The sequence below is a fragment of the Mastacembelus armatus genome, chromosome 17, assembly GCF_900324485.2.
Source record: "Mastacembelus armatus chromosome 17, fMasArm1.2, whole genome shotgun sequence".
Taxonomy (NCBI): domain Eukaryota; kingdom Metazoa; phylum Chordata; class Actinopteri; order Synbranchiformes; family Mastacembelidae; genus Mastacembelus; species Mastacembelus armatus.
Window position 1 is genome coordinate 21189177 of NC_046649.1, and position 22894 is coordinate 21212070.

The following is a 22894-nucleotide window of genomic DNA, read 5'->3' on the forward strand; positions in this document are numbered from 1 at the left end:
CTTCTTCTCTCCCTCCTGCAGAGCGGCATAACAAACCATCAAGGGCTTTAAGCTGAAACTCAACTGTTTAATAAGACAAGATCCTCCTTCATCCAGTAGTGTCCTCATCTCATCTCGTCTGCTGCCAACCACAATCACACAGGAAGCCAGTCCAAACCCAGCGAGTTGATGGTTCTAAGGTCTCTGGGGGAATAATCTTACCCCAAGGTTCATTTAGAAAGTTTTCCTGGAACTTTCAATTACATTCTGCAGCCTTCACCATGTAATGTTTGAGTATGTCCCTGTAGTGAGTGAAGCTTTCATGAAGCTGTGCAGCTACACACAAAGTGAAGGTGGAGGAGAGGACAGCCGCACAAGAACATTTAAAATGTTTTATCGCATCACTGATCTAAACTGACCTTTCAAAATAAGACTTTAACTTTGGTGCTTTGCCACTTAATATCTGCAAGAAATAATCTCACAGGCTAAAATTCCAGCTCGACTGTTTAAATCTTATCCTGTCATTAGTTTTAGATGGGATAAGGAAAATCAATATGAGGAAATGGCAGATTCATCTCATCCGTGCATGTCGTGGAAAGAGCAAGTGTCCCTGGTATTTGTACATACAGTGTATATCCGCTGCCTAATGCTGGACAGATGACAGGAGGTGGTGATGTTGATTTGCTGGTTGATGATTTTAAAAACAGCAGCACAGGAATCTTGTGACTTTGACCTTCTGAAAAGCTGCAGTGAGTAGACACTGTGGGTGTGGGTGCTTAGAGTCAGTGAGGTAATGCAGTTTAATTACAGAGTACAGAACAACACATGATTCTCCTCTACTCCTACATTTTAATCTTGTTTTAATCATTTCGGTTTATTTATGAAGCTTCAGTCCAGTTTGGATTTAACAATAAATTATTACACTTGAGTGGACCATTAGTCCCCACCTGAATGTCAGAAATAATAACTTCTGATATTATGAGAATGTGTAACCATAGCAATTACCCTGAAACAGTAATCAGCAGTTCTGGTAATAGCTGCAGAGAAAATAGCCTGAAAAACAGGAAGCTGATTCTGGATTTGTGAGCCACTCAGAGCCAGAGCCAAACATTTTATTTCACTGAAGTCAACATGTGAGATCTTTTACAAGTGTGGCGCTGCTGTAATATCCTCAAAGGAATCCTGGAAAACACACACAAGCACATTTACACAATAAGGAGAAGTTGCTGTGGATAAACTGTGAAATAAAATTGCAGGCATGCTGATTTCATAAACTCTAGTCTGAAAATAATCATTTATTCTGTTCATTGCTTTTCAACCACATTAAAAAATGCTGATCTTAATCTTTAAATTACTTTTAAGAGGAAATATGCGATACAGCATATTGTTTGCCAGCAACAGTGAAAATGCTGGCCATTTAAAATCACTGCAGACTTACTGTGTTGAGCTATTCTTCATATAATTCGTTCAGCTTTGCTCTTTCACCTCAGTGAATAAAATAACACAAGATCCTAATCTTTTAATTAAACCCTGATTTTTACATGCTAAGCCTTATAAATGAAACCTGTGGATGCACAGACATGAGTGAGTGGGTGTCGGTCAGCAGGAGTCAGAAGACATGATGTTGACATGATCAACCTCATCCTGTTAAATATCTGCATCACCTGGAAAGCAGAAGGGGGGCTGCTGATCTGGTCTGGATGGAGAGAGAGAATCCTGGATCTCTGCAGGAATCAGATTTTCTTTGTTGTGCTTCATCACCACCACAGCTGTTTGTTTCACTCCCAGACTGGAGTTGGAGTGTCCCTAACAGAAGAAATCGTCTAATGGATGTTGTTTTCTTTCACTGCAATTATGAGTCTTAGTTTTCACGGCAGGACATGGGACAAGTTTCTACAAGCTTTCCTGAATTACTTATAATCCACTTTTCTTCTGTCCATCCATTATCTTATTGACCATTCTGATAAAACCGCTAAATAAAAGCAACTTAAGTTTTTCATGTGACGTGAAAAATCGTGATGACAGCTAAGTAAACACCCTTGAGTTAGTAAAGAACATCATGGCAAAAGTAATTTCAATGCCCCTATTTGCTTGTGCTTTTTTGATGGAAATGTATGTAACGTACTGAGCATACTGCTGAACAGAGTTCTTTGCAGTATACACTGAGGACAGGGTGGAAATTCTGCTTATTGTGCTTTATAGTACTTTAATTACAACTAGTGTCTCACTGGCTTTGTCTTTTTAGCACAGATTTACAATCTGTGTTGGTGGCTGCGTATCAGCAGCTCATTCCCTAACCACAAGGTCCAAATCTCTGACTCCTTCGGTCAGTGGGCAGCCATCGCTGCGGTGCCCGGGGAGCAACTGGGGGTCCGGTGCCTTGCTCAAGGGTCTCACCTCAGTCGTGTTGAAGGTGGACAGAGCGCTGGCTATTCACTCCGCCGCACCGACGATTCCGGGCGGTCCTGAGACTCGAACCCGCAACTTTTGGGTTGCAGGTTAACTTACGGTTATTGATCCTCTTACACCACAGTTTGAGGTAGATTCATTGATCCTTAGATTGTTTGAGTTTCCTTCAGCTGCTTCAGTTTGAGTCCTCGGGTTTTAAAGCAGGCAGAGAAGTCAGACAGATCCCCGTCATCCTCTGATCATGAATGCTTTGCAGCTTTACATATTTCTCTTCTCTGCATGAAAATGCATGTTAACAGGCAGTGGAGGTGTTATGATTGGTGCTAAACTGATGGCTCATCCACAGAATAAAGGCTACAGAAAACCATACGAAATGAAAAAAACAATGTTTTTTTTTATTTTCATCAAACAGGATTTTGTCTATAACCAAACAACCAGAATATAGTTAAAATCTTCTGGATATTATTTTTTATGGCATGTCACTCAGACTCACTGATATCACTGTTATTCACCAATACCATGAACCATTACATTATCATAGTCACACTGATAATTCTTCAGCTTAACTAGAAATCTAGCTGGGAAACAAACCAAATCACCGTGAGGCCAAATACTGTATGCACCCGTTAAAATTGTCATTTTCCAGTGTAAAGGTCTGTTTTCTTCTCATTCTAGTTTCTTGGTGTGATTAGACCAGTTAAGGTAGTAACATCTTTTCTTTGTCTTGTTCAGAAGTGAAAGATCATGATTTGACATATCTGTTGGAAAGATATTTGAGTGTGGATGAAGGGGTGGATCAACCAGCAGATACTGGCATCCTGAGTTTGTTACCATGCACCTCTTTTATATAGCACAAATATAGACAAGGTTACATGCTGCTGCTCAGTGTGTCGAGAGCGAGCGGCTGCTGCAGGAGCGATAGGGCTTGTTAAAAAAGACAACACAGGCACAGCTGAGAAGAGTCTTCATCAGCTACTCACTTTGTTGTGGGATGAGAAATAAAACATGAACAAAAGGATGAATTTTAAAGATGTACTTGTCCTTTTAGGATCCCATCCTTGCTTTGGTCTTGCAGATGGATATTGGTGCGTGTGTGTGTGTGTGTGTGTGTGTGTTTGTCTGACAAACATCTGCTTCTCAGCTTCCCTCTATCAGCAGTGCTTCTTTACACATGAGCTGTATTAACACAGAGGGACTGGCTTCATTTTCAGTGTTGGTATAAGAATGTGTTTCGACTGCATCTGTGTCTGCTTCACACTCTCTCGGAATATCTCTCCATCTCGCTCTGATCATCTCTCTGCTTTCTATTGAGTCACAATCCACCTGTCAGGCTGAAGCAGATTAGCATTTCAAAAATACATTAACTGTCTCTGCGGGCAGTGAACGAGGTGACAGACAGCCACAGTGTTACAGAGTCTGTGCTGCTGTCGCTGTTAAAAGCTTTAGTGTTCAGAGATGCTTAGAGAGCTGGGAGAGGACGGCTCCCGTCAGGCAGCATACAGCAGGGAGGAGAACGCTTTCAGGTAGAATAGAAAGAAAAAGCAGAGTGAATTCAACGTAAAGGCTTTTGAGGGACATAAACGTGTGATACAAGCGTAGAAGTGATTAAGATTCATGGATGTGATCTGGTTTCTTCACTATTCTTTGTTTCTGTGTTTAGAAAAGAAAGGAGGAGGAAAAAATAACTCGCTCCCTGCGTCAGTCCACCACAACACTGATTTTACACATCTCAAACCTTCACCGCTGCACACATCCACATAAAAATGTGTCTAAAAATCTTAGAAATGAATTCGAACTACTGACAGGGAACCTAGTTTTACTAGAACTAAGTTTTTAGAGTTGTTTGAACCATTCGACGTGAAGAAACTGCACTCTGCACAGCTTGACTTTTTTTCATGAAAAGTTTCAAAAAGCATTTTTCAGGCTACAGAACATAAGAGAAGCTGCGTTCATATGTTTTAGATCAACCTTTGTATCTAGAAGCTGAATCATGGCAAATGGAACCAACCTGAAAGATAAATTTGAGTTTCCTACCATCTTTCCCTTGGACTGACGAAGCCACTTGGATTAGTGGTGAAATGTTTCCACCTAAAACCAAAAAGGACTTCAGTTAATTAACCACTACCACACAGATCTGCTCAGACATCTGAAGCTACAAAGGTTAATGTCTGGGAAGATTCTCACTGAAGTCCTTAAGTCGAACAATTGTATTTACATTTTGCAGCTACCTTTCACATAGTAATTTTACTTGTTAGTTGTGGAATCCATGGTTTCTGCTCTGGATTCAACCTGAAACATCGATTCTGGTGCTGCATCAATTTTACACATCATCTGTAAAGAAATGTGTAAAACATATATAACGCCTTTTGTGTGAAATCTGAATTATCTGAAGTGAATTCACTTGAAACCTGTCCAGGGTGAACCCCTGCCTTTCACCCAAAGAGAGCTGGGATAGGCTCCAGCAGATCCCTGCGACCCTGGTTAGGAATAAGGGGGTCTAGATGATGGATGGACTTAACTTGAGTGAGTGTTGGTTGGGCTGAAGTTTGGGGTTCAGAAAGAAGTGAGTTTACCAGACAGCTGCAGCTGCTCCTCATCTCTGCTTTAGGCAACATTAGTCCAATACTAGCTTAACACACGCCAATTTTCACATGAACTGGTTGACTTGCATTATGGGTAATGTGAGCCATAAGGTTTTCGCAAGGAAGAAAAAACAGACCAGATCCCTGGTTCTGCTGTCCATTGTCAGTCTGCTATAAGAATATGATGTTGAGTTGGTTGTTTTTTTAGCCTAATAAATGCACAATGATTTTCATGTATTTGCAATTTGGTGAAAGAAAACCTTCACTCTAAGTATTACAGACCTTGATGTGAAGGAGAGGGGATGAAGTTGAACGTATTGTGAAGTATCCCTGGTGCGATCTTGTAAAATATGATTTAAATCATATGATCATAACCAAATCCTGAAGATTGAACTTCCAGGGGAAATCCATGTAAAGCAGACTCTTCCACTTCTGTCCCTCCATGAACTCAGTTCTCTCCAGGAGAAACCCTACCACCACAGACACTCCCACAGCGCCATTATTTCAACATTTCAACCTGACAAAGTGATGTTAGCCAGAGATTGTAACAAACACAATAATTCAACTCTTACATTTGAGAATATTTACAGCAGAAACGAGGATACCGACACCTTAAAGTCCAACACTGTTGCCTGTTTGTATCAGTGTATTCACAATTTACAATAAAGCAACAGAAAGACAACACTGTGAATAGTTAATGTTTTGCCTTCCACACGCTGTAGTGCCACAAGCCTCCAACAACGTGTCCGAGTGGCTCTGAGTGCAGTGTCCTGAGGCGTGGAAGAAAACCCTGTCTGCACCCTCAGCTCCAACAATCAGCAGTTCATCAGGTCATAGAGGCCTCCAGTTAGATGAAATACTCCTTTGGGTTTTCACTGGAGACGTTCTGGGAGTCAGTCTGGTTGTTGAAAGGGAAATCTGGGCTGTCCTCCTGTTTGACTTCCTTCACATCCTGGTTTCGATATGTTTCTTTTCTCCGGTACAGGAATCTGGCAGTAACTGCCAGGCCAGTCACAATCACAAAGATCACCACTGCTATGACACCTGCAAGGCAGAGGAGTTAGGGAGACTGATATATCTGATAACTGTCAAATTTCAAAGCACATGAATTCTGATACTTCAACACCGAGAAAATTACAGGCCTGTTTTATCAACTCCCATCAAGTCTTTCCAATCTAATTTTCAAGTACTGTCAACACTATTTCAAATCATTTGAATAAATCAGGTTTTACTGTTGAGCACATTTAGGAATATGTTCCATTTAGCTGGAATTCTGAAATACTTCTGAAATCAATTTAATACTATGCTTTTTAAAATAACAGCACAAAAGTTTTCTCATCAGCAGGTCATTCCTGCGTAGGTTTAATTAGGTGAGCTGGCCTTTGTGCACCGAGACAGTGCAGTTAAATGGACAGTCTTAAATGACTTTTCTGTGGGTCTCACCCTTTTTCTATCTGCACAATTATAGATTGAACCTTTTCAGTCTTCACTTTGAATCAATCTGTGCTGGCAGAGCAGCAAAGTTTTAAATGAGTTTTAAATGGATGCTGCACCTGAGTAATGGTGATGTGTGACCTTTAAAGTCGACTTTTTTAAACTTTGTTTAAAATATATTTAAGCATTTTTTATTTATTGATGAACAAAGTGTAAAGAAAACAGAATGGTTCACTTGTCTCTGTTGCCAAAAAGGTGTTAAAAACCAATATGCTGGTTTTATACCAGTACAGGGTGAAACAGGTTCTTTTACCAGTACAATGAAAGATGGTGAAACAGTCCAGTACCTCCAATGAGAGCCGAGTCAGTCCTGATGGCATTGACTAAAGGTTGACCTGAACCCACTGAACCAGACTGGTCTACAGCAGAGAAAGAAAATGAGCAGATTGGCAGTGGGAAAATGGAAAGGAGGAATATAGAAGAGCAAAAAGAGTAAAACCAACCACCAGGAGAGAAGGTGTTGAGAAGAGTGAAGGAAAAACCGAAGTTATGTAGAAAACATGAAGAATAAATCAAAAATGAGAGAAAAAAATGAAAAAGCAAAAGAAAAAAAAAAATCCAAATTGGGTAACAGTGTAGAAGAAAAGAAAGACAGAGGCAGGATCAGATCATCATCATTCAGAGCAGACGGGGAAATACAACAACTCTCTAAACGAGTCTATAAACGCATCAAATACTGGATGAGCATGAGGCCTGAGGAAAGAAATCCCAAAGGAAACTCCTCCTCCCCCTGTGGTCCAAATGAATGAAATCGTTGATCACACTGTTATTACCCAAAACAAGGAGCATATTGCATGTGATTAATGAGCCCATGATGAGCAGGAAAAGCAGCTTTCAGTTTACACAGACACACTGAAAGGCAACAGGAGGTGCATGAGACTCAGAATAAGCTCAAAGACACACAGAAACATAGAGTCCTCCCTGATTTTAACCTTTAAACAGTGATTATTGAAGAGAGTTGGTCAAAAGCAGCTGGTTTGTTAGTTGCCATTCACATTCACATTCTTGTTTCTGGCGTCATAGTGTATTGAGCTTCTTGTGACATCAACAGCGATAGTACTGCAGCCTCGGACCAGCTCGGACAGAAAGGAACTTTGTTCACCCATAGTGGGCAAACTGAACAACAACACAGTAAAAACATGTCAGGTCTGAATAGTCTGAGCAGTGGAGCGTGTCATGCTCCATAATAAAGGCTTCAGCCTTGACAAGTTAAGCCCAATACAAAATACAACAGCGCTCCACTGTCACTGTCAGCTGCACTGACTACATTTTCTTTTGTGCTACTTAAAGAACAGAGTTGACAGTACTGACATTTTTGTTGCTGTCAGCAAAAGCAAAACAATATAAAACCACAATATGTTGGTAAATCTTCCTTTCCCTGTCTGTAGAAAATTGTATTTATTTTATTTCATATCTTCTAAAATTCAATCATGTGGAAGCACAGATATTACGAGTCTCAATGCTACAAATAAATATTTAAAACAAAAAATGGAGCTCATTTTTGGTATTTGCTCTTTGTTGTTGTTTGACAAAACTGCGAAGAGAAACTTAATTTTATGCACGACACTGCTGACACAGTGATGGTTTTATTAACAGACCCGACTGCTGCTCTTACCTGACAGATGATGTGTGTTTTCAGCTGAGTAGGGATTAGCTGAAGCAGAGGATCCACAGCTGGACTGGACTAAAGGTCCAGTGATGATAACAGGGCTGGTGTCTGGGTGGAGCAGGGCAGCTTTCAGAGGGCTGATGGAGTTAAAGTGAACCACTGACAGACAACCGGTAAAACCAAGAGACGCCAACCTGGCCAGGTCTGGATCCATCTCATCTGAATCTGGAGACAGGAAAGTCAGTCAGTAGGAATTAACCTCTGGGGAACATGAATATCTGGAGAAAAGATCCTAGTGATCCATCCAGATGTGAATATGTATCAGACTGGACCAAAGCCATGGTTGTAATGCCAAAAATATGAGAGGGACCTTGCAGCAGACAAGATGGCAAATTGCAACCAGGAACCAGGTATTGCAACCCTAAGCCATAACCCTCACACCAACCTTTAACCATAACCCTAACCCTGAACGTATAATCATATCTCCTACTTCCATTCCTTGCTGAACTCTGACCCTGGAGCCATTTCAAGACCAATATCTAACCCAACCTGTTCCTAACCATACAAAGAGATGATCCATCTAACCCCAAACAAAATGATTCTACTAACTCTAACCCACCAGGACCCATGCCAGGAAGATCTAAACCAGATCCCTAAAGCCAATAGCCAAACCAAACCCAGTGTAAATGTCTGTAACCCTAATCAGACATATTAAAGGTTATTTGACTAAATGTTTCACTTATTAATGTACTGAAGGGTCTTCTGTTATCCTGCAGGATAATCCTTCAGGGATCCTGTAGGGAACAGTCCAATCTTTCTAAGTGATAACCTACCATCTTCCTCACTCTAACTCAGCACATAGTGAGAGTATACACTGACAGGTTCACTGACCAAGCTGCAAATTCCCCTGATATTTATCTCATTGTGGGAGCGTTTGTTATAGTACACTGACTTGAACTAATTAATTAAAAATGTCTGTCATTAACTCCTGCTGGGTTGAACACTCTTATCTGTTGCAGATGTATTTTTTCACTCTGCAGCGACATGGCACAGACTCACATTGCATCAGCAGCCATCATGTTCATCCCTCAACCAACCCAAAACAATGCCTTATTACAACATACTGTCAATTTCATCTATCACTCCACAAGCCATACAGGTACTCCTGTCCTCTGTCTGTTCAGTTTATTAAGTTAAATCCCTTCATCATTCACCTCCACTCCTTGGCAGCAGCGTAAACAGCAGCTGTGAAAGCCGACATTACCGCTGGGACCAGCTGCATCAGTGTCTGTTCAGGTGACTGAGAGGTGACTGTGGTTTTACTAGGACACATCTGCATGTCGGAGAGAGCAGCAGGAAACATTACTGCAGCCTGTAAGAGCCTCTCAGCTGATCCTCTCTTCACTCCATCACCTCTCTCCATCTGTCTGTCTCACTGTACTCCTCCTGGCTCCATTAGTTAGGCTGATGGATGACAGGCTTGGGAGGAAACAACAGAAAACCCACTTTCTCTGCTGCTTTTCGGATCCTGATCTGACTCTGGTTTGACAGAGGGGAGGACCGGTCACATGCGGACATGACTGTTGAAACCCTCTGAGCTGCTTGACTCACTGGAGTGTTGCAGTATAAAAGATAAAGCATCTTGGAGAATGTTTATTAGTTGTGCAGTGTCCATGGCTGACATAAAATATAGATTTACTCAGTTGTATAATTAAATTAATTTTCCTTAAATAGCGTGTAAAACCTATGCTCTGCCAGATATGGGTAACCAAAAATCACCAATCTGTGTACTTGGTATGAAGATACTGATGATTTTTTAACTCTCAAAAGCCTCAGTGAACTGAAACATCAGCTGAATTTAGTAAAGTAAGAAAAAATGTAAAAGTTTGAAGTCAGTACTGCAAAACTACTGGAATGTTACATTATATATTAAAAAATACATAATGTGCAGTACTACATAAAAACAGCACACACACTTGGGCAAGCTTTAGCTATGCAAAATTAATTTTCTTATTTGGAATAAGTGAAGGACACCTCTGAAGAAAGCTGGTCTAAAGAGCTGAGTCAAGTTTTACTAATAGCGATAGTGTGTTTCCTTTAAACTGACAGTCTTATCAGAGAGCAGTGACTGCAGCCTGTGGCCTTTCAGCCCCTCATGTTATTAACAGCTTATATCTCTGTCTGTCTCTGAAGGGGCTGCTCAGAGGGAATATGAATAAGTCATGACAGCACCAATTACTGTCACACTCTGATTCTGTTACAGGTCCCTGCCCAGAAATTCAGCGCTAAATGGGTGAAGCAGTGCACTAAAACACCCTGTGTTGGTGGCTTTGCAAAAAAAGCATCTATTTAAAAGGCTTTCTCATTTTCACATCTGCAGAGGTGATAATGAAGACACGGAAGCGACAGTTAATTAAGACAATTGACGTCATTTGGAAAAAAGATAATGACGCAACATTTCAACATGCAGATTCTTCACTTTGGAAAACAAAATGAGTTTTTCAATTAGGGCTGGAAAGTATCACTAATAACCACCATGATGGTTCATTTAGAGGAAATTCACTCTATAGTATCTTCCAGTGTCTGACTGGCTGAACACACCTGATCCAGGTAAACAGCAAAGGGTCGGGCAGGGATAGATGGAGAACAAGCATGGCAGTGGCCCTTGAGGACCAGAACTGCACATTCCAACACTGATCTCATAACTGGCTATCAACACGATCTGAAAGACTTTACTCAAAAGATGTGCTTCCTGCAATAAACATGCATGTTCTTGACAGTTCTAACAAGAATAAATTATGTGGCTGCAGCCAACTTAACTATCCGCTGAAGTAGTTTTCTGTTTATAAGTCAGCTCAGCACTACTTACCACTGTGATAAAGTGATTTCCTTTTCAACATTTCACCTTTGGCTACATTTATTTCTGTAGATTTTCAGAAGAAAGCACACACACAGGCACACAGTGTTGTATGAGTCCAAACGTCTTGGAGCTGTTAAAATGTCTAAATGAGCACTCTAAGTAAAAAAGCCTGGTCTCTGCTTTTACTGCCTCCTCACTTACTATGTACTTTGCCCAACACCAACGACTTGATGGCGTTGAATTCTCCATCGGACGTCAGGTTGAAGTCTTCTCTGGCATTCTCGCCGATCTGAAACAACCAACACATTTCTCTTATTAACTGTGGTAAAAACTTTTTTGTGCTTCACCAGACAAATAAAAAAGAGTAACTTCAAAAGGTTCTGTGCAAAGCATTATTCTCCCACTGTAGAAGTCTAAAAGTGTGGATATCTAGTTGAATTTTTAAACCAGCTTTCGACTCCCCCTTTATGTCGGAGTGAGTCCATACTTCCAGTAAAAACACTCAGCCAGTGGGGGTGAAATTCTCCACTGGATATTATTTTAATGAGGGATTTCTACAGAGAAAGTCTCACCATGTGGCTGTGGAGATGAAAGCCAGTCAGAGCCAAAACTGAAAGTCAGCATTTAAAGCATATTTAACACCAAAGCTGGAAGAGATACTTAGCTTAATATTTTTTTTTCTTTTTAATCCCATTTCACATTGCAAGTAAGTTTCAAATACTGTTTACGTCAAGGAGGTCTCACTTGACCTGAAACTGCGGTTGAAATAGCACTGGGATCATAATAGTAGACTTTTATTACCTTATTGTAAGTGTGATATATGTGACCAATGGTAGTAAACGCAAATACTTGAAACCCCCTTTGAGATGGAAACCGTGAGGAGGGTTAAACCACCACTACTGCAAAGAATTTGTTAAATGCATGACCTACCATAGTTTTGGATACTGGGTGTAGCTGGATGAAAGTCAACCAGAAGGGGTACACACTCTGCTTTTCAGTCAAGTTAGTTTTCAATAGGATTGAAAGTGGGTTGAATGTTAATTTACAAAAAACTCTTAACTCACTTACCCATGTAAAACATTCATCCATTTTAAGAGCTCATCTCCACATCACTAAAACTCGCACACCTATGAAAAACTGCAGATGTTGCAGTTAAATAGTATTATTAAGAAATATGGAAAGAGGTTACAGGCACGGCCCCTACTCATACTGGAAGATAAACTCTAGATAGGGTTTTGTTTGACTTTTATATTGATATGATTTATTTCACAATAGGATTCTAGATATTATAACCTGGAGTATGTTGTGAGATGAAGAAACAACCCTCAGGTGGAAAACACTGGACTCTGGCCTCTCTAGTATCAGTATGAAAACAGATGATGCAGGATAGCCCAGAGTGATTTAAGTTTCTGCGAGTCATTTTTCAACAGGACATCTGTTCAGGGTATGACAATGTCCACTTGTGAGAGCAGCGTGGAGACTCTGCAGTAAGTTGCTAACAATATAATAATTCAAAGTGATGGACACCAAGATGAGATGCAAGTCATATTTTACAACACAGTGAATCAGAAGGCTGCATCCATGCAAGACGAGGTCACCTTGTTATTTATTTCACTCTGCTGATAATTATTTAGACATGCGGGCTGCTGGGTCCTGGTTAGACGATATTTGCCTCATAATTTGAAGCTGCTGTTAACAAGAGAAGAGACTAAGTAGATACAGAAATGATTATGATGCTTCATATTTCATCTGGAGCTCTTCTGATGTGTAGTTTGTCCCTGGTGCCCAGCTGTCATAACTGGGGGTTTATTAATACTGAGAATAACAGATCTGCAGAGAAGGCACGCCACACATAATTTTAATGAGTAAAGAGTATGAAATAAACCCATGCATGTGATCTATCAGGTGTTTCTGGGAGATCAGTTCCTGTATTATGTGACAGCAGCTGTGTTATTAATATTAGTCTGATTACAAAGGCCTTTGGGCAGAAAACTGGAATTTGGTGGATGTCAGGTACTGATCATCATGATGTGTGTAGAGAGTATTAGCATGGAGTCCAAAAAATAAATGCATAATATATGATGTTTTCTGAACATATAAACTGTTGTATAGACAGTTTGAATTCTGTACAGGAGAACTGTACAAGAGGAGATTTATACAGTGCATTTAGACAAACCTTACAATCAAGAACTAACAATAAAACCTTATTTTGCAGGTACTGACAGGCTGCACATTACACACGTTAATTTGAACAGTCCACAGAATTAGATTTGTACTGAAATCTTTTGTCATTTATATATAGCCGTACTTTTCAGTCCAATTTCCCAAATTATGTTACGCAGTATGTAGCAACAGGTACCTGGTGTCACTGATACCTTTGAACCGTGTGTGTGTGTGTGTGTGTGTGTGCGTGTGTGTGTGTGTGTGTTACCTGCACAGAAACAGAGTCTGCCACTCTCCTGATGGTAACAGTGTGCAGCTGTCCATTTGCCAGGCTCCTCCCTCTGCTCCTCAACACTTCAGCTTCTCTGCTGCTGTCCAGCTTGTATCTCACTTCCAGCTTATCTTCACACACAACAAAGTTTTTTCCAGTTTAAACTTTTCTCCTGCTAGAAAACATGCAGGTATTCATCTCTTATCATTACTTATGTTTTTTTTTTTTTTGCCTGTGATGAATCTGAATGATGAATATCTGAAAAAAAAACCTATTCATAAACCTTTCCATATTAAAAGGATTAGAAGTTAATCCCCTGTCAATAACAAAACTCCAAATCTGATTAATTTTAGTAATATTTGGAATATTAAAAGTTGATTTAATGAAAGCCCAGTGTAAAAACATGGAGAGAAAATCACATGTGCATATTGTCCTTCAGATATTTATCATATTTTAATCACAGTTATTAAACCCATGAACATGATTGTTCATGATTCACTGTTTTCGTTTATTACAAATGTGTATTGACCAAGAAGGACTAATTACTTGGTGTAGGAGCTCATCCAGTAAGCTGTTGTTTTGATAAATCATGCATGTATTCTTGAAAACAGGTATTAACTGACTGATCAGGGATTTCTGTTTGGGCTGAGGAGGTTCACCTCTAGCAGTGAGCAAAAAAGCCAAACAAGAGAAAGCTCTCAGGGATTTAATTGGACACTTTAGTTTAAGAGCATTTACCTGACGACGCCACAGTCAGCACGAAACCTTAATGCTCTGCTGTCCATCAGCTTTCTCATGTCATTAACACCAGAAAAAAATCCATTTCCAGCTAATCAAGCAGCAAAGTGCTGGTTTTATTAGACTCCTGGATGCTGAAAATGGAAGTTTAAAGTCAAAGTGCCTCCTACTACTTTTAAAAGCCAAAGTCACAACATAATTATTGGACTCAAAAGTTTCTAAAACACTGTTTCCACTGTTTTATTCAGCACATGCTGACCTCCCAGCATTAGCAGCCCACTAAATCTTTACATCCTCAGCATCAGTCATCAGGTCTCAGTGATGACACCACTGAGTACTTTTCAAACTGAGACAAAACAGAATAGGCGGCCCAGCTGGACGGATTGAAAGGCAGCAGAGGCTGATGGGGTGAATCTTAGAGAGAGGAAAGATCTGACAGATCCTGATAGATCAGGTACAGCTGCAGAGCAGAGGATGAGGAGGGAGGAGTGGAGAGACCAGGTGGAGAGGTCGGTATCAGGAGAAGATGACAGGAAAGATGATGAGAGGAATATAGAAGGAGAGTTTAGAAAAGAGGCTGGGAGGAAAGTGTGTTTGGAAAAGGTTCACAGAGGAAAAGGAAAAAAAATGAAAATATACACAAAAGAAAGAAAAGAGAGAGAAACTAAAAAAGGAAAAGGCAAAGAAGTAAAAAGATGTAATTAACTAGAAAGCCAAGATCCAGGGATGTGTTCAGAGGGTAAAAAGAGACTGTGAGGCAGCAGTAGGCAAACAGGCAGAGAGGATTATAAGAAGCTTTTCATAAATAATATAACACATTCAACCTCAAAACTGGATGGCTTGGAGGAGAGAAAAGAAAAGAATGACAAAAAGAAATGAGAGAGGGAGGTAAGCAGGAGGAGAGGTGTTTCAGAGGTTTTTCCCTAAAGAGAGACACAGTTAATCTTGTGTGGAATCTTGCTTTAAAAAGCATTTAAATAAATAAAATGTGCATGGAAAAAGAAGTAGGGATATAAAAATTTAAAAGACAGATACACAAACTCCACCTTGGCCACCCATTAGAAGAAAGCACCTCCTTCAGAATAAAAGCCTTGACTGCGTCCTCCTCACCATGCTTGTTGATGAGCAGGGCCAGGTACTCTCTGTAGTAAGAGCTGACGTAGAGCAGCAGAGCCGGACTCTGGTTCGTCCTGAAGCTCAGGGAGACGTTCTCTCCTCTCAGGGTCATGTCAGAGTAGATGGAGGAGGGCAGGGCGCTGCTGTTCCTCATTAACTCATATGGCTCTTTGAAGGTGTAGCTGACGGACGTCCCCGACCTGAAGCTGGCTGACACCTCTGGAGGAAGAGACACAGTAAAGCTCAGTAGATGTTGATATCTGGGAACAGCCGAAATGGAAAAAAAGAATTATACAATATATAAATATAAAAGGTTCTTCAGAAACGTGCATCATATATATACATATATATATCTATATATAAATGGCCTCATTTTCTCCTACTGCAGCATTAACTTACATTCCCTGAGTTATAACGATATCATTTATATAATAATATAACAGTGCTTTGGGTCTGAGTAGGAGTGGGGGGTAGTCTTGGGGGGAGGGGGCAATGCATTTAAAGTTTTCACAGTTTTGGGGAAAAGCTGGCAGGAGACTGAATAGGCTGTGGGAGAGGTCGCCTCAATACATCATTCATAACCCCAGTAATTAGTTTCAGAAACATAACTGAGTGTATGAGGAAGAAAATGCTGTGACTCACAACACAATTAAACTGCTAGGTAAGTACAAGAATAAAAGAAGATGACAGTGATTTTAGAAAACAGTGCTAACGAGTTCAGCTCAGTTTCTTGACAACATTAAGAACAGTTATATCCACACAGTGTTTCATAAATAGAGCAAATCAAATTTCCTTTCTGTAGGTGCAAGGGTGCAGGAGGTAGAAGAGCTGGTGGGAAGAGGGCAATGAGAGTCCTCTTAAAACTGTTGAAATCGCTTCAGCTGTTGAACTTAGATATAAAGTTCAACGTGATGACGCACTGTTAGTGCAATGAATTTAACATCAAACAAATAATTTAAATAGCAACTAATCAGACACTACTTGCATGAAAACCTTTGAGGTCACATGGTACGTAAGTACTTCTTGATGAGTGTTAAGTGCAGTAAAATGTTCACTGGAGTGATTCCTAACCTTTAAACAGCAGAAGAGAAACACCCACACATGGACGCTCTGAATAAAGATGCCTGCCTCTAATTCTTAGCTGATGTTTATTTTATTTGCTTTTCCATCCTTTGAGTTTGAAAAGAACATTATGAAAATGTATCCTGTTAAAGTGCTATAGAAATAACTGCCCATATGCTCTAAATCGACTCATTTTATGGAGACACAGATGTTCATGGTTGAGCTAAATGGTAAAGGGCAGTTATTGCTTTGACTCTATTATTCCCCTCCTATAGGAACAGCAAGCCAACGTGTAGCGTCAAAGTAGCTTTAACCTGTCTGGTAAGATATGTGAGCTAACAGTAAAACCAGACAGGAGGCGATAGATGCATAATGTGACACTGTGTACTGGTCTCCAGAGAGGGGTCAAGGCAAGTGGCAGCGTTAATGTCGGAGCTAAAGACAAATCCATTTTATCGGCTTCAGTTTCAGAAAGATTGAGAACTTCAGCTCTTCCAGTCGCTTACTTTGGGTTACTTTACTAGATATATGCTTAGTGTCCTGTATGTGCGCACCTGTATGGCAGAAGACTCCAGTGTATGCTGACAGGCCACAGTCACAGTGGAAGCCATTGGCTCTCTCCACACAGCGGCCCTGGTTCTGGCAGAGCGATCCGTAGCTGCTGCAGTGACCCGGGCAGCCGGGTTGAACCCCAGGGGTGATCTTCGCCCTCTCCTCCAGGTCCAGGGTGACCCCGTTCAGCTGCAGAGAGCGAATGCAGCCCCGAAAGCCTTTCTGCCTGGATGCTGTGCCTCCTGTAAACACATCAACATTGCTTGGCATGTTTATTCTCTTTTTTATGTTCCATATTTCTGCGCAGAGGTGTACAATGCTTCATTTTAACATTTAACATTCCTTGTCACTAATATGACGAGCAATCAGAGTCAAGGCATCAAAGCTAGCACTGCCATACAGACTATAGCTAAGTCTGAGTAATGAACGTCTCAACCATATGTTCAGGCAATAGCATGTCATTCAGTAGCCATCATCAGTTGCTATTGGGATCACAGATGTAGGTTAGCAGGGCCCTACTTCACCTCTTCAGCAGCCTGGTGTTTCATTCATGGTTTGAGTTTGGTGAGTGTTGGTCCTGTCAGAATCAATATGGCCATTAGAGGTTGCCTAATTATAATGTGTATGGTTAATATGCACCTTCTGCCCAACTCGTAGGTGCACTTTCCCTCTTTTCCTGCACAATTACAGGTGTTTAACGTTTGATAACATCTGAAACCAGTGCACAACTTTCAGCTCAACCACGGACAACAGTCTCCTGACAGTCAAATCATTTATAAAGAGCATAATGAAGGATTTGTGTCAAGAAGATGAAAGCAAAGATCAAAGAATCCAAATGCAGATAAACTCCACCTCTGACCAAAGGAGGAAGGATGCCTTCAAGATCAGTGAGAATTTTAACCTCATGTACAATCTAGACTCTAACAAGACTATTACAGTCTCTCAACACAAGATCATACCATGAGTGCACACTGTCCTGGAGACCACAGCAGAGTGGATGGAAAAACAATTAGTGAAATGGAGATCAAAGCAATCACCAAAGGCAATGTACAAAGAAGCTTGATGTGAAGGCTCAGAAAGCACAGAGGAGATAGAGAAAATTAACAGAGCACTGTGGAATTGGTAGAAGAAACCTCTGGAACAGAAAGAGCCTCAGCCGCATATGTGACAGTAACAGACTCTGAAACTCAGAGTCAACTTGAAGGCAGGATGTTATGTGATAAACACACAAATTAAATTTGGCCAATACTTAGATTTATGACCAAATATTTCATGAAAACCAAATGGAAATACTGTGTTTATGGCACCATTCATATGATACAGAAAACACACAAGCTAACGGTGATGCAGTGCCAAGTAAACCACTGCTTATCTTTCCAAACCGGGTAATATAACAAGTAATGTGAAATGCTGCTCGCAATAAATGCAAAAAAAAAAAAATAAAAATCTTCACTTGAAATTGCTGGATGTGGATATTTCACACCTACATATATAAGGCAATAAAGTAAGTGGAGAAGCAATCCAATCCACAGCAATGACACGGGTTATTAAATGGAACAACATAATTCACTGCCTTATAAATCTGTTAATGCTCATAAATATGCTATTTATGAAGTTATGTCTTAGGAATTACTAGAAGACAACACTGCTTCATAATTAAACTAAGTAGTTTGAAATAACAATTTAGATTCTCTTCCTTATGAATCTGATGAAGGCAGCATTATGGTTCATAATAAGCTCTACATAATCATATCGCTATAGCCATGTGTGTCAGAAAAAGCTGATGTCTAAATATACATGTAGTGTATGACTGACACTACACTGATGACACTAACAGGAAATATATGAATTATTGTTATTGTTACTGTTCTTAGACTAAACAAGGAGGCTGGAAAAGCTTCATACCTGCACATCAAATCAAGACCCTGAATACAAACATCCATTTGAAATTGTTCTGAGATATAAAGCCTCTGCATTCACAGTACATCTTTCAGTATTTCAGTGTATCCTGTTGTACTTATAATTCAGAACTATGGGTTTAGGCTCACGGTGATGACCTGCCAGCTATTCAGAGCAGATTATCAGCTAAATCCATTCTGCCAATCAATATTCACCTCGATGTCCCTGCTGCTGCTGCTGCTGCTACCTTTATCCGAGCTCTTTGTTGGTTTGTTTTCCCTCCACTGTGTGTTTACTGATATGAAGTGACATACACAGTATTTAAAAATGATAAAATCTAATAATAAGTGATGGATTTTCATTTTTTCCTGAAGATCTACAGAGTCAGAAGCCGAATGGAGAATTAAACTTGTAGAATTGAACTGATGAAGCTGAGATAAATAGAGCTGCACTATTGATTAAGTTTATATTAGAGTCTCAGTGTGATGATGCTGATGATTAATTGCATGTTTTCCTAACGAATATCTTACAGCTTTAGGTTCATTTAGAGATTATTTAAACTGCACCCACTTAATGCAGGAATCACACACTGAATAATACTCCTCCCTATCCATACTCATATGTGAAATATGATTCTTGTTTAGTGGTTAGACATTCCGGTCAGCTGCACCTCTTTGGCTCCACCCACACTCACCTGTTCCTCATCTATGTTGTCATTCTGTCAGCATTAAAATCCAGTCATCCTTGTTTTTGAGATTTGGCATTTCTTTGACTAGAACATCCAAAAGCAGCACAAAAGTTTGGTGTTTGCTATTTGACCTGGCCTGAAATACTGAAAAACAGCCCGATGCTACATGGCGGCAGGTGAGACATTCCCCAGGGCCCCCCTATGGAGCCAATAATTACTTGTATTAGAGAACTGCTATGAACGCAGGTATGTCAACCTACCTGGGTCTTCACTTCACAACATTACCGTCAGCTCAGCACTTTCAGGTTCGATAGTGCTGAGTGGCTGGTTGTATTTGGCCAATAGCAGTGTAGCTTTGATTTTTCTTTCTTTCAGTGTGTATAGGTTTATAAGAGAAGGTCAGACTTCTGTCTTTGGACCCTAAGGCTGTGAACAAACAGGCCGAGGTCATACAGAATAGCCATAAAGGTTCATATCCAATAGCCCTCTGTACCCATGTATTCCTAACAAGGGTCACAGAGATCTGCTGGAGCCTATCCCAGCTCTCTTTGGGTGAATGGCAGGGGTACAACCTGGACAGGTCACATCCATCACAGGGGATTTAGCCAATATGAGATTAGTAGATATGAAAATAAAAACAGAATATTTCTATCCCTTTGCAAGGTTTTTAATGGGGATAGACAACATTCTGGTAAACCCTAGTGCCAGCCACTGATCTCTAAACTTTAATTTGTCTGGTTTTGTTGTGAAGGAAGAGTTACAGTACTGGATTTGAAACTGGTATCTTTCATTAAGCATTAGTCAATAAAGGTTTAGCATGAAATGGTGAGTGAGTTTAAGAGCAGAGAGCAGCATCTTTAATGCGAGTACCTTTATTTGTTTGTGTAAGTTCTTTTGAGACTTTCCTGTGGTATAGCTACAGTAAATGAATGTGATGTACAATGTAAAGTAATTGACTGTATCTGTGCAGAAAGCACTGTATTTGTCTTTGTTTAGCCTAATCAAATACAGTCTCAAGACAGCAAAACCAAGAATTTTATTGCCAGAAGACACACACAAAACAATCTGATTAAATAAACAGTGTGTGAGACAGAAACACTGAACTATTTGTTCTCTTGAGAGCAAAAAAAACAAAACAAAAAAAAAAAAAAAACCAAGGCAAATATGTGTTGAACTTGTAAAGTTGACAGAGACATATTGATTTTGTTCCAGTCCCAAAAGATCTTACAAAAGGGCCTTGAAAGCACCAGCACTAAGACTAGTGGGGCAAACTCACATTAGGACAACCAAGGATTTTCCTCCCTCACTTGACAATTGTGAAGCCATTTTGTTGTTGTGCACAGAAGAATATCACACTTCTCACCTATGAACAACTGGCTGTTGAGCTGCAGGTGGAAGTGTCCGTCAGCAGGAGCCTCCTGTGTGGCAGCGGGAAGATCATCCAATCGAAGAGATGCCTCCTTCACGTTCCGCTCGGCTCGGACTCGATGCCACCGGTCGTCGTTCAGCGGGACGCTCGACTCCACACGAACCTCGAGTGGGCCATTACCCACATCGAAGGAGAAAACCACCTGAGTGGAGGCTGATGGACATAACAGAGAAGAAAGGGATAGTCCACCAAAATCATTTTCCCCAAAACATTATGGTCGATCTTATATAATTCAGCAAGGTAATAATAATAACAGTAATTAGTTAAATCCTGTGAAAAATGTTAAGCTTTAACATTTGTTTTAAACAAAAAATGTAATGACAGCCACATGGAGTTCTACTAATGATGAGGGTTGCTTTTGTTGGGACAGAAAACTCAATCATTACCGTTGTTAAGGAGACCATTAAATTTAGTTTTCATTCATTGCCTCTTATGAACACAGAAAGCCAAAGATTTCTTAATTAACTTGTGCAAACGGGGCAGATTTGCTGCATCTAAATTAATGGGACACTGCTGAAACCTCACTTTGTGAGGAGACAGATGCATCTTCACATAAACATGTTGCCAAGTGCAGCTGCATAGATCTTCCTTTACAGTACAGCTGCATATTTCCACCCAAGTCCATGCAAAACTGGCCAATGCCACAAATGGGAATATAGCCAAGAGCTTTAACAAGCAGGTAGGCTGGACTCAAGGGGATGGAGACCAAACAGGGTTCTCTGGAATGAAGTTTAATTACTCACAACAAAACAACAAAGACTAAAGCCACCATGGCTTCTAACTAAGCAGCCTAGGAGACACTGTTACAGGATCACAACAAACAAAAGACTAAAAAGAGTTCGGCAAGAGCTTATCTACTAATTACTACAGTATGTTGAGCCGCTGTCCAGATTGCCAGAATGGTCTTCAGTGCAGACTAGTTTCATCCCAGGTAACCTTGCTGTAGATGATCGGCAGGTGTTCAGATTGCTTGGCCTCTTGCCGTCAGCCAGTAACCTGAACTTAACCCTTTATTGGGAACTATAACGGGTTCATTTGGGTATTTTTACACTGATGCTGTTACTTAAACCTAATAGACGCAGTGTAAACAAAGTGTGAACACAACATTGCAATATCATCACCATTTAAGCTGATGTGACAGACGATTGTTGGCAAAGACTTGTTCAGTTACACATCCAGCAATTTTGAAGAAGGACTGTCATTTATTTGGTGCTGGGTTTCTAGGTGCCTGTAGCTAAAATCACTCTTTCAGCTCTGTTTTTGGTCTCTACCAACTCCTGAGGGAATATCTGTGTGTTTCACTCCTAAACGATTTACCGTGTTCACCATCTAATCACTAATTGTGCCTGTCTGATTTATTCTGGACAGGTAGAAGCTTTTCTCACTAAAAACAGCTACCTGCTGAGAGTAGGGAGACTGACAAACTATGAACTGAAAGTCACTGTAAAGTTCTGTAAAGCCACAGTAAGCTGTAGATTCAAGTGATAATTGTCTGAGGGTTCATCAAACAACCCCTTTCACAATGTCACACTCTTTCCACAGTATCAGTTTTTATTATAAAAATATTTGTTATAGTTGCATAAACTATCATATCTGAATATTTCTTCCACCACTGCCGGCAGTAAAGTCTATCAGGACCATGGCCAGCAACCATGGGTGCTGCTCTGGTTCAGCACCATGGACAGCACCTGAACATATTTATGGTCTCCACCCATAGAAAGAGCTTAAGGAGCATACAGGTGAAGTATAGTCTTACGCTTTATGTTGTGCTGGAGGAAGGTGGGGCCGTATTACCATAAGAATACAGAAAAAGATGAAATCATAGCCCAGCATCAAGTATTAACTTTATGTAGAAACTGTTCTCGGGCCCAGAGTTACAGAGTGGTCTGAGGCTGCTGGAAACAGAGCAGCAGTATCCTGAGCTGAAACAACGACGTCCACCATGATTTCCCTGAGGAGTGCAGCTGCTGGTGCAGCAGTGTCCCTGTAGTCTGTGTGTGTCATTTAAATTCCATTTCTTAAACATCCAGTACGCAATACAAC

At 40.4% G+C, this 22894-nt stretch overlaps 1 protein-coding gene across 1 annotated transcript in view; it reads right to left on the reverse strand.

Annotated features, from left to right (window-relative positions):
* Nucleotides 1-5817: 5817 nt before the first annotated feature.
* LOC113134010 (contactin-associated protein-like 4) overlaps nucleotides 5818-22894 on the reverse strand; it is a 65899-nt gene continuing 48822 nt past the window's right edge. The window contains exons 17-24 of the mRNA XM_026313175.1: nucleotides 20786-21004; nucleotides 16838-17077; nucleotides 15216-15440; nucleotides 13365-13498; nucleotides 11135-11222; nucleotides 8080-8298; nucleotides 6752-6823; nucleotides 5818-6014 (exon numbers count right to left, since the gene is read on the reverse strand). Coding sequence (XP_026168960.1) covers nucleotides 5818-6014; nucleotides 6752-6823; nucleotides 8080-8298; nucleotides 11135-11222; nucleotides 13365-13498; nucleotides 15216-15440; nucleotides 16838-17077; nucleotides 20786-21004 — 1394 coding nt within the window. The remainder of the gene's footprint in view (nucleotides 6015-6751; nucleotides 6824-8079; nucleotides 8299-11134; nucleotides 11223-13364; nucleotides 13499-15215; nucleotides 15441-16837; nucleotides 17078-20785; nucleotides 21005-22894) is intronic.